General features: G+C 50.4%; 1 protein-coding gene and 1 non-coding gene across 3 annotated transcripts in view; both read left to right on the top strand.

Moving 5' to 3' along the window:
* KHDC4 (KH domain containing 4, pre-mRNA splicing factor) overlaps nucleotides 1-12,470 on the top strand; it is a 316,330-nt gene that overhangs the window by 263,968 nt on the left and 39,892 nt on the right. For both annotated transcript variants that reach the window (XR_011304121.1, XM_069649904.1), the window contains exon 13: nucleotides 7,572-7,660. Coding sequence is in view for 1 of the 2 variants with exons in the window: in XM_069649904.1 (XP_069506005.1) it covers nucleotides 7,572-7,660 (89 nt within the window). In the remaining variant the exon portion in view is untranslated. The remainder of the gene's footprint in view (nucleotides 1-7,571; nucleotides 7,661-12,470) is intronic.
* LOC138461745 (small Cajal body-specific RNA 4) lies at nucleotides 6,510-6,637 on the top strand. The gene has a single exon (XR_011264356.1). It is a non-coding gene; the product is annotated as a small Cajal body-specific RNA 4 (non-coding RNA).

Raw genomic sequence — 12,470 nt, 5'->3', positions numbered from 1 at the left:
GTTTCTCTCTTGCTAAGAGAGAACTACCCTTCAAGCCAAGAGCACATTCCACTCGAGGCACTGGGGCTTCCATAGCATTCATTGCAAATGTTCCCTTTGAGTCCATCTGCAAAGCGGCTACCTGGAGTTCTGTGCACACCTTTACAAAACACTACTGTCTAGATGCACACTCTAGATCTGACTCCCAGGTGGAACAGGCAGTATTAAGATATCTTTTCTCTACTGTTCCTTCTCATAACCCACCGCCAACTCCGGGTACTGCTCGCTAGTCTATGCACAGCATGTGATTCTAAGCAGATTAACAAACATCAGAAGACAATGCATTACTTACCGTAAAAGCATTTCTGATGGTTGTATGTGCTTAGATTCACATGTGCCCGCCCTTCCTCCCCGCTCGGATGGAAGGAACATAGACATCCTTTCCTATATTTCTCTCTTTTCTGTACTCATGTCTAGAAGGCTCCCTCAGGGCAGAAAAATACAAACAGAGGGACCTCGACGCGTGAGGGATTGTGGGTACAACGCACGTCACTATAGGGATAGTGTTACAGACACGCCTGTCGACGTCCCCTTTTTGACTACGAAAAACAAAATGCAATACTCTGCAGTGACCACTGGATGTCGGACCTATGCACAGCATGTGAATCTAAGCAGATACAACCATCAGAAATGCTTTTACGGTAAGTAATGCATTGTCATTCTAGACCAATACAAAACTCTTAAGTTTTTGTGACAGGCAGTTCAGTTACTTAGCGGTGGGCAAAAAGGACAAAAGTAAGTAGAATAGATTATATATACTGTCTAGGCAGTGCAAATAGTTTCAGTTCCCTAGAATAGTTCAATTCAAGTCACTAGGCCAGGCCACGGTCAATGGGCTAGTGTTCTGTATAGGAAAGGGCAGTTCTGGTATCAAACAGTAAAGTCTTTGCAAAAGTTCTCAGAAGTAGTTAAGGCGAAAAAGAATCATTTGTGAAGTCACAAGCTGGTTAGGGGCCTACAAGTTGGCAAAGTTTCACAAACTTTCTCTGCGAGAGTGGCATTCTCGCAATCTGGTTGGCATAGTATCTTTTTGTAAGAAAACCAAAGTTGCTGAAATCGTAGTTCCTGGCGATTCCTGCAGATCTCGCTGTTCCTGAGCCTCAGTCGTGGGGACAAGAGGGACGACGTCAGGGGACTCCTGCAGTGCACAGTATCATTGAAGAAAGCAAACAGAATGGAGTCACTTCAGTTCCAGTAGATTCAAGAACACAAACTGGTTTCCCTCTCCACGGTTAGACCTAACCAGTCTTGAGAATGGTATCCATGTGTTTTATGAGTCGATTGGTCCCACCAACTCTAAGGAAGAAGCCGTCCTTGAAGGATCTCCTTTGTCGAATGGAGTTTGGCAATTCGGACCTGCAGCAGGGCTTGACCGGGCAAACCAACGGTTCAGTGGCTGCAGCAGCCGTCCTCTTCCAGATCCTCTTCGGTTCTTTCGTTTTAGTGGTCGACTCTGCCTTCCAGTCCACAAGACTTGCCTTTTAAACAGTTTTCTCCCTTTCATCCCAGCCTAGCTGTCACACAGCCAGCAGGGTGGCTGTCCTTGCCGGACAGTCAGCCAGCCAATCACACCAGATTGCATTTGGGTCTCCTAGGAGACTAAGCACAGGGAGTTTCGGGCACCTCCCTCACTTCCTGCCCATCCCAGACACTCGGACGGCAAGGGCGGACTTCAGTTCTGAAGCCCACCAAAGGCACAAGAACAAAGGGACCAAACCTGGTTTGGCGCGCAGAGACAAACACTAGAAGGACCTTTCCAAATAGAAATGGCGAAAAAAGACCGGGACCCGTTTAAACAAAGGGGCTTAAGGCGCCATCTTGAAAAACATGGCTCCCATGATTTTTAGCTACCGGTTTTCACGGTCGGGATAAATCAAGGTAATTTGTTGTAAAACCACTGCCACTCGCCCTTTCAATAGGAAAGGGTAGCATTTGACTGCTACATGAGTGTTTAGACACGGGATACTATGCAACCCTTCCAGCACTGCATTGTAAGATGGTGTGGGCTGGGTCTGTGAATTTGGAAAAGACTAGTAAAGTCAGTTTCACTGTACATTCTCTGGGGAAACAGTCGTTTCTCCCAGAGAAGGTATTTAAACCTTTGGTAAGTCTAAAAAACATCCCTGTGTCACTGTACTGAGGGTGCTGTGTAACACGCATGAAAAGATGCCTATGGAGTTATCTAATTCTCCATAATCGGAGAACACAAATGTAAAACATACATCAAAATACATGAGTGGGGGGGGGGGGGAGGCTCGCACTCTTTCCAGGTAAAAACAATCAAGGCCTCAAAAATCCAGCAAAGTTGCTGGGGGTCTCTAAGATCAAGGGAATTGGCACATTTCTGAGATTTCTCCCTAACGCTAGCGGCGACCGACACCTTGACAGGATGATGGTTATAGGGGCATGGTCTCTTGATTGCAATTGTGCCCAGCTCTATGCTCATGACTCTTCCCAGCAGTGATCTGGGGACCCAGCTATAGTCTATTCTAGAATGAGACCAGTGTGCGTGCGAATAAAAGGTATAGTCCTCCTTGTCCCTTTCCGGTTCCCTCCACACGTCAACTAGCGCTAGGTCGTGCACCTTCGCCCTGAGACCCTCCGATGGGCGGCCCTGTGTTCCTGGGTAGATGTTGCTTCTGTCTTTGTTGGGGTCCCAGGTCATGTTAAGGTCCCTGGTTGGTATGATCGGTGTTTTAGCAAACTGTTCGAAGGTGGTCCGTGCTTTTTGGGATATAGGCGTCCTGACCAGTATCGGGTGCATATAGTGTTGCAACTGTATGCATCTTTCTCCCTTCCCCTCCAGGGCAACTGCCAGGGATCTTCCCCATATCGTCCGATTCCGACCCCATAAGATTTAGGTCAAGACTGTCTCTCAGCACGATGAGGACCCCCCCCCCCCCTTCTTGATGGGTTGCGTGGCTTGTGAAAATCTTGTGTACCCCCAGAATTTTTGTCCCGCGACTGGATATGTTTCCTGCAGTGTTACTATATCTGGTCGCTCCCTTCTAACAAACCTCTCAATGTCCTTCCTTTTGGTAGGGGAGTTTAGGCCATTGACATTTAGGGATATGATCTTCAGCTTGTCTTTGCTAGCCATTCTTTTCCCCTATTGGCCTTATCCTGTACTTGCCACCCTGTGCCAGTGGGGAAGGTGCCCTTCGGTCCCCCCATCCCCCTCATCTCCCCTGATGAGGCCTCCCAACCATTTTATCGGTTGCCCCTGCATCTCTTCCCTCCCTATCCCCCCGCCCCCTACTGGGTGGATTGAACTGGCGCTCGGCCCCCTCAGTAATTGGTTACGAGAGCTGAACCCTAGGATACTCCGAGAATTACCCCTGCAAGATCATCAATCTCATTCGCAGATTCCGTGATCCCCTCCTCCCTGCAGGGCCTCGCTTGGCCAAAAGTGGCCCCAACATGCTGGCAGAAACTTGGCATCGATGAGATTAACTTTAACTGAGTTTAGCTCAACTTACGCCCTCCCCAGGCGCGTTGTCCAGGCACTATTGTTTATGCGCAGTGTGTTCAGTTCGGTGCACCAGGAGTGGTTTCCATCTAGTCCCGGTCGTGTCCGGGTGGGGGATCTTCGGTGTTGTTGGGCTTCACCCTTCTTGGATCTTTTAGTTTTGGACCACTCCCATGGCCTACGGGTGTTGTGTGCATTGGTGGAGGGAGTAGGTTGAAGTTGGGAGTCATCGTCGATGCCCAGCACAGAGACCCTGCTCACAGGTCGTGATTTTTTGTTGCTTCCCTTGCCCCTCGAAGGTGAGACCGAAAGGATGGGCCTACATGTAGCAGATTTCTCTAGATCTTAGGGATGTCAAGACTCGGCCCATCTCCCTTCTTTTGCTGATCATTGCCTGAGCCAGGTCTTGGTAGAGGAAAATGTCTGCCCGTTGAGTGATCTGATCTGCTTTTCTGGCCTTGGCCATGACTCGTTCTTTGAGGGTGTAGTTGTTGAAGGCCGCCACAATTCCCTTGGTCTCGCTCCTGGGTCCTTTCGTCGCGGGCCTACCCTGTGGACTCAAATTGCATCCCCGGGGCTATGTCTGGGGCTAGGAGGTCTCCAAAGATGGACGTAAGAGCTTGCGATAGGTCCTGGCCCTGTATCGTCTCCGGTAGGCATTTGACTCTGTTCGATCTCCTAGACCTGTTCTCCAAGTCTTCTGTCTGGAGTTCGTGGTTGAAGGTGGCCGCCGCCAGGGTTTACAGCAAGACATCTGCTTTCCTGGCATCCTCCGTCAGTACTTGTATTGCTCTCTCATTCGTGGCCACCCTCTGCTCAATTTTATTGACGTCCCTCTTTATCTCATGTAAGCCCTCTGCCAGATCCCCTTTGGGGCGTCCATCTGTTTCTGACCTGCAGTGGTGATTTTGTCCATGAACTACCCCAGGAAGTGTTTGAGAGCAGATTGTGTTACTGGTCTGTCTTGGTCCTCTTGCTCTGGGTCCGGCCTCAAGTCTGCCGACCAATCAGTTGTACGCAGGTCCTCAGGTTGGTCTGTCTCCTTGGCCCATATCCTCGGTAGTTGGCCTTCCTGCATCTTCCTAGGGTTTCTGATGGGCGGCTGAGGGTCTTTGTTCCTATTTTTTGACATTGTGCAGTATGCGGACGAGAGCGTGGTGCCGAGGTTGGGTGATCTGCTTTGTGCCACCACGGAGAGCCCCTCGGAAATGCATGGCACGTTGCTGGGTGGACCCTCCTGAGCGTAGCGGTCTACCCTCTCAGGACGATTCTTCTTGAAGTTGGGAAGTTCCTGTCATTGTCTGAGTCCTTGCGTTGACCATGACTGCCCGGCTGCCCTTGCTTGGGGTTGATTCTATACCTGGACCCAGAGTACAGAGTTGCTTGGGTCCCGGGACTAGAACAGATGGCAGATTGTGGACGGGGTAGATTGCTGGGTTGGTCCCCAGTGAGGCCAGTCCTGTATTTGCCCTTGGATCTGAATGCTGGCCCTGAAGTCGGTGGGCGTCTTCGGTGCCCCCTTGTCTTCCTTGCACCCTGTGAGCTGAGAGGATAGGAGAGGTATAGTCCACTCGGTATCGGGACTGCCTCTAGTGAGTGGTCTCTGTGGGTCGGCTCTGGTATCGGGTGTGGGTTTACCACCTTTTCCTGAAGGGTGCCCCCTGCTCTTCCTGAGACCTCTAGGCACAGACCCCTGTGTCTCCTACCCCGCCGCTTGTGCAGGTTTGTGGGGGGGGGGTGGGGTCTGTGGAGCTAGTACGACCCTGCAATGTCGGAGGTCCGGCTGGCTGGGGCTGAGAGGTCCCTGGCTTCGTGGTCCGCCTAGTGTCTTCAGGGACCCTAGGTGCCTAGGGTGAGTATCCGCGTCAGATGAGGTAGGGCAGGAGGGGGGTGCTCTGCACTTACTTGGATGCTGTGTCCTCTCCAGGGTAGGGAGACTCTTATGGAGGTCCTAGAACCGTGATGGTGTGCTAGCTCCTTTGGGTTTCCTGGGTGCGGGCCTCCCGGTCCCCAGGGCCCGACAGATCAGCCCGGGTTCATCCCCACGCATCTACTCCGGGCTGATCCAAAAGTGTTGATGGGGCCAGAGGAGAAGCCGGATTATGGAAGGTGACGTGTCCCTCTGGCGGGGAAGGGTTACAGGCCTGCTGGGTTGGCAGGGGAGCCCCGGGCAGCCCCTGATGCGTAGATGTGACCCGTTAGGGTCATGATGCTGTTCCCGGGGGCCCAGTGTGGTGGAAGATGGCCTGCGGGCTGGGGGGGGCACATGTAATCCCTGTTAAGCTGAGAGGGGAGCAGAGTGAGTTGGGCGGGGCCTTATGGCATTCCTGCTTCTGTGCGGGAGGAGGGAAGTACTCCTCTCCGGCCGGGTCGGGTGATGAGGGGACTGTTTAAGAATGTGGTTGTGCGCTCTCCTCCACTTAGAGCGGGCAGAGTCCCTCGAAGGCCGTCAAACCGCTGGCCAAGTTAGATGTGCGGGAGCTTTGCTGGGTGATGCAGGGATCGATCCTTGTTTTCTGGATCCTGTGTCGCAGGTCCCCCGCTGCCTGGCAAATGGCAGTCTGTGTCGGGGGTGTCTCCACTGGGACGTTTTGGCTGTTCTGTTGGTTGAGACGAGGCAGGCTTTCGGGCGAGGCAGGCTCTGCTAGGATGGCGGTGCGGCGCGCAGTTGAGCGTGGGGGCTGGCCCACCTAGGGTCACCTTCTGAGGTACTGTAGGCCACCAAGGTGGCGCGGTCGTTCTGTACTTTCGCCCTCACTGGGGGCTCTGCAGTGTCGGGCAGGCAGTCCCCGGGCCCGTATACCACACCCTGGGGGCAATTACGAGATGTTTGGTGCCTGGGGAGGGCTAGTGTGCCAATTTCTCTGGCTGATGAGGATTCACGGGTCGGGAGTGCCATGGACGTAGTGCTCACTCACGGCCATTTTGGAATCCCTTGTAGGTTTCTTTTTTAATGTTCAGTTATAAGAGAACTACTGATGCTTTCAAATACTGTTCTTTTGTTGGAGGGTTAAGAAGGTTGGGCCTATGAAGTGAGGCTCCGCTGATACCATCCTCCTAGAGCAAAGGGCAGTAAAGAACTGTTGCAGTTCAAGTTGTACTGGCAACATATTGCTGCTTCCCACATCTTCTCTATGATCTACCTTTTGCAATGAATTTCTTGTATGTGTGGTTATAATCCTGGGAGGTCTTGTTCTGGTTTCAAATGGGTTCCTTTATTAATGAACTGGGTGTAATATGGAATTGATCTGAAAAGTGCAAGGTTTTGATGTGCTGTTGCGATTCTGTTGTCAAAGCTGGTTTGATTCTTGCCTATGTTTTTTAAGATGAAATGCAGATTTCATCCTGGATGCCGATAATTTCGAATATTCACCTGTTCAGAGTTCCTTTTTGGTTCTGTTCTAACTTGAACATTGGTGATTGTAGTTTTTTTTCCCCTCCAATGCCTTTCAACAGCTTCTTGGTGGCAGATGCTTTGCTACATGAATATTTACACTGTAACAATTTGAAATGGTGCCTCTCCCTTACTCATGGCAGCATATGCTTTTAAAACTGTACAGAAACCATGCATTGACCTGGCTGTGCTATACTAGCTGTTGTGCCCACTTTGTTTACTTAGAGCCTTAACCCAAATAAGACCTTTCGATTGGAAAAGTAAGTTGAATTTTGAAATGTCCAACCGAAAATTAACCTCTAATGGTAGATTTGACAGGTACACCCAGTTTACCGGTCTATACTAAGAGTTGGAGTTTACTGTACTGCCCCCAAGGTATAGTTTTATAAATCCCCTGGATGGACTTTAGAAACAACTGTCCTAACCAATCCCATGGATTTCATTTTTTGCAAATAAATGAACTGCTTTAGATACAGGGATCCATGTTTGGCTCGGTAGCACTCTGGTGCCTATTGAAGCTGTTGGCATGACCAGCACTGTTTTAATAATGCATTGAGTTGAGTAAATGCTCCTGGGAGAGAGTTCCTTTCATCTCATGTTAGGTCTGTCACACCCACCTGCAATAGGACTGCTACCACTCTGTAACTCCTGTTTTGTTTTTGCCAACAGGAACATGATGTCTTCATCCATTCCATCGCTGATGGGAATACAAACGGAACTCTCAGAAAGGAACGGCTCCAGAACATCAGGCCAGCATGGTGAGCATATTTCCTACAGAGTATGGTCTGTGAATGTCCCACTGTGAGCAGCCATGCCTCCGTTTTGACTGTAGCTGGCTCTAACAATGCATGTTAGATTGTGTTCCTAAGATCCAGTTATGTTTGAACAGATGTGAAGCATATAGAATAGGCAATATTTTTGCCCTCCATTAATAGTGTAGACACTGGCATAGGTTTTTAGAACTGTATGATTTTATCGTATCCTCCCAATATGAAGGCTTCTAATTTGCTAGGTTAGTTTTCATTTCTATCCTAAATGTCCCCCCACTGTTCGACCCTTGGCAATTTTTGATGGACTTGTGGATTTCTTTTCAGTGTTCTAAAGTGAGCGGGAAACTTTTTTCCCCCCACTCACCCTCTTTTACTCTTTCTATTGGGGTCATTTTCGCCATATTTGATTATTGAATCTATCCTTTCCTATAACATGCTGGGCATCTACTTTTTCTTTGTTACAGAACACAGCACTCTGTGCTGGGTTGCCTCCTTGGGCTTCCTTTTTAGTTACTCTTGATTTAACTTGCAGAACTGCTGTTCTCAAGGGGGATTTCATCCCGTTCACATTTTATATAGTGAGACCAGCACACCCCACTGTATGTGGAGTGCTGGGGAGATGCATGGTATCCTTTCTCACGATTCCTTTAACGTTTCTGTTATTGACAAGCTAACTATTGTGGCTGGTGGCAGTGGACATACTTTTGTGTTATTACTCACGGGCTGTCAAATCAGCTGCGTTAATACACAGAAGGGACACCATTCTGCTATAATGCTGGTGGCTTTCTTTTTTTGTGTGCCATTTTTAGTGTGATTGTTAATATTTTTTTTTCCTTTCTTGGTCCTTCTGCCGTCTTGGGTGGAGGAGATCCTGGTTGTCTTTGATGGGGACCCTTTGTGTAGCTTGCCGATTCTGTAGTGTCTGTGAAGGCAGGAAGTGAGGGAGGAGTCCAAAACCCAGCTCGCCTTTCCATTCTGCTGTGCCCGAGAGTAACCAGTAGGGGATTAGGGGAATGGCTGGCTGTCCTGATTGGACATGTATCTGATAACGGGTACGTCCCAGTTAAATTTGTTCACAGGGTACCAGTCTCGCAGTGGGAAGAAGACTTAAACTTTAAGAAAATGGTAAACTGGTTAGCCCTCCCTTTACACCTCTGTGTGAGCACTCCAATGACCTCTGGTTGATGTCGGCTCGACATAGTGACAAACATTTCTGACGCTTATTAATCTGCTTAGAATCACATGCTGTGCATATGGTCCGACATCCAGTGGTAACAGCAGAGTATTGCATCTTGTCTTTCGAGGATCGAAAGGGTACGTCTGCATACGCGTGTCTGTAACACTTCCCTAGCGTGACGTGTAGTGTACCCAAAATCCCTCACGCGCCAAGGTCCCTCAGATTGTCCCCCCCCCCGCCCTCCCCCACATTATTGGTCGCCCTAATGCCCTTATTATCAACTTTGTCGTTCTTCCCATTAAGTCACTTCGACTGTTGAATCCTGTGAAACAACGTCGAAGACTGCTGTGGACTTTTGACGCCTGTTGATCCCGGCGGCGCTGCTGTCCACGTGGCCGGGCTTTCTGGCTGGCCTACACAGTAGGGAGAGAGGTTGGGGTGGACATATCCTTTACAACTATGCTTTTCCTCTTTCACCCTCTCTGCTCCCTGGGTTTCGTCATCGCTCTAAATTGTCTTTCGCTATGGGAAAGACACCATTTAGGTTTTGTCCCTCGTGCAGGGCAAGTATCCTTGGAAGGACGAGCACGCTCGGTGCAACAATTGTCTGCCCCTCGACCACAAAGAAGCGAGTTGCACGGCCTGTAGACTCATGCGCCCTAAAGTTCTTAAGGACATGCCGCAGGCCGAATGTTCTTTCCCGCTGTTGCAACCGCCGAAAGTGATGTGGGGGGGGGGGGACTAGCGATGACCAGGCCTCCATGTTGGAAGCCATTGACCTAACTGCGGACCACTTTCGGTCCACGACACCTGTCCCAACCTCACCAGGCCTGACGCGAGACACGCTACGGGGAAAACACCTGGCAACAGGGGCGCACATGAGCACGACACCAAACACACGACCCAAGGTTCTGCTTCAGCGACTGTGTCGAAGTGTACTAAAGTGCCAACTGAACCGTCACTCTTCGACTGGATCCTCTGATCTGCATGATCGGCAGCCTTCCCCGCAACCGCAGTCGAGGCCTGCGACTGGGCAATCCAAAGTCAAGGGCGCTAACACTAAGACGCACCCAGACATCGAAGCGCTCCAGGAGGTCGGGTGGCGACGAAATCCACTGCTCAGCCCGGCTCACTCCAACCCCCCGTCCCCCCTGCCCCTCGCCCCCTCCGGTTCATCCAGTGGCATCAATCTTCCACTCAGCCTCCTGTTGTCCAGGTGGTGGCGTAATCCTTCGCTCAGCCTCCGTTTCAGCCGGTAGACTGCCCGGCTTCTCCTACCATTGCCGACAGCATCGCTAGGATTACTTCGGCAGTTAGACTGAAGGAGCGGTCAAAGGAGGCGCCGAAGCACAAAAAACGACTGACGTATTCAAATATATGCCACATCGCTCAGAACCCCGCCAGGACTATGGAGAGTCCTGTGCCTTTGTCAGCCACATTAGGGGAACATCACGATGCCACAGGGAAGAAGATGAACCCTTTCCTGCCCTGGACCCCTCTGGTTCATCCTCATGGAGCAGGGAGAAATTTGAGGGATGTATGGACAGATTAGAAAAATTTCTCTTATTCTGAGGCCCTTGCTCCCAAGAGACCTTGAGAAGACTTTCATTCTACCCCTGTATCTAAGTTTCGAAGGACCTTGGAAGAGGAGGATCCACATGAGGTTTACTTTGTTATGGACACTTGTGATCAAGATGAAGATGGTACCTTTCTGGAAAACTTCAATGTGGATGATCAGATGGGTCTTATGGACAATTGGGAGGACAGCAGTCGGGTTGATGCTCAGCCCTGGACGCACCCTCCTCCCATCCAGGACCTTGATGTCCTGTGCTTAGACCCCCCCTCTCCCATCCACACCGGCTCGGCAAGCATCCCTAGTGGACAAGCAGATGGCGTTCAAAGCCAACTTGAAGATGGCGGCTGACCATTTTCAGATCGCCACTCAAGAGGCCTTACCAGATTCTGATTTTGTGAAGGATATACTCGAAGAAATACCTCTAGCCAGCCACGCCATCCCCTTGTTGAACTCGATCAAGAGGATGTTGGCACCTTCTTTGTTGACATCGGCCCAGACCAGGGCCGTAAACCCTAGGGTGGAGAAAATGTTTCGTCCTTCTCCGACCGACCCTGCCTATATCAAGGGTTATGCCATTGCGGATTGGTTAGTGGTTACCACCACTAGAAAACGGGCTGGTGTTCCCCTGTCTACACGAGAGGCACCACCTGATGAGGAATCCAAGAGACTTTATGCACTGGGGAAAAGAATAACAACGGCTGCTTTGTTTACCAACCGGATAGCCAATAACGCCACGCTATTGGCCAGCTATGCAGACGTCCAGTGGAACCTTCTACAAGAAGGCCTAGCCCAGAACCTGCAAGGACCAAGTTGCTCGCCTTCGTTTCCGAAGACAATTAGGCGAATCAGAATGTGCTCAAAAACACACTGGATGCTGCTGAGACGGCAGAGAGAACCCCGGCACAAGGTACCCTGCTCAATAGACATGCCTGGCTAAGGAGCTCCGGTTTCAAGCCAGAGACCCAAGCGTCACTTATTAACAAACCAGTTGAGGAAACCAACCTGTTTGGTAAAGCAGTGTACGATGCTCTTGAAACTGCCAAGAAAGAGCATGTGACACTCGAGTCCCTTCAACAGATTACCCAGGAACCCTCTCCTCAGAGAGGAAGCGGCTCACGCCGGTCCTTTCACAGGCAATCGTTTTTCCCAGACCCAGTATAATACGGAAACTGGAATTTGGGACAAGGGTCTAACATCTCTGCCACTTATCCACCCAGAGGACAGCGGCGTGGGAATGTTGGAGGACGAGGTTCCAACCCCAGAGGCGCCCCGGCCTCTGGTCAGAAATGACCTGCAGATCCAGGTCCCTTCCCATGCAACCTCAGTCAGGGGGGCGTAGAACATCTTTCCTTATCGAATAGGAAGGGATAACAGACCATTGGGTATTAAAAAAAGACAGTTGCCCAAGGGTACTGTATAGAATTTGCCCGACCAACCCACAGACCGCCAAGATCAAGACGCCTGACACCAGACCACCTGCAAATCCTACTACAATGGACCTCTTATTCAGTCTGGGATTCTCCATCAATGAGAAGAAATCCAGCCTAGACCCCAGTCAAGTCGAACAGTTTCTAGGGGCTCTAATTCAGGCGAAAGATGGCCTAGTCTTCCCCTCCGAGAGGGTTCAAAACGTGCTGTTTCAGATCCCTCAGTATGTAGCCAGTCGGGAAGTGACGGTACGCAAAGCCATGCGACTGTCCTGCATTTACTTAGTTCCTCAAGTGCATCTGCGTCCATGGAAGAGTGGCTCAACATCCAGTGATGTTAGGCCAGCGGCCTATGGGAAGATCTGGTAGTTGTCTCGCCAGCCCTTGTTCTCTCTCTGCAGTGGTGGTTGAGGGAAAAACATATTAAGGGGGGTGTTGGGCAAAGTTTGAATGCAGTATCCTATGGGAACACTACAAAGAACTGACTACAGGTATAGGCAACCCAACCTTTGGTATAAACTTGTACTGCACAGCTTTGGTAGCGTGTTGAGCAGCCTGGCTTATCTCAAGAGGGGAAATGCGAGCTGTAGTGGAGTTACAAAAAGATTCAGTTACAGG

The sequence above is a fragment of the Ambystoma mexicanum genome, chromosome 1p (assembly GCF_040938575.1).
Source record: "Ambystoma mexicanum isolate Mex_15411 chromosome 1p, UKY_AmexF1_1, whole genome shotgun sequence".
Taxonomy (NCBI): domain Eukaryota; kingdom Metazoa; phylum Chordata; class Amphibia; order Caudata; family Ambystomatidae; genus Ambystoma; species Ambystoma mexicanum.
Note: the sequence above shows the minus strand (reverse complement) of the source record. Positions and strands in the feature narration are given on the sequence as shown.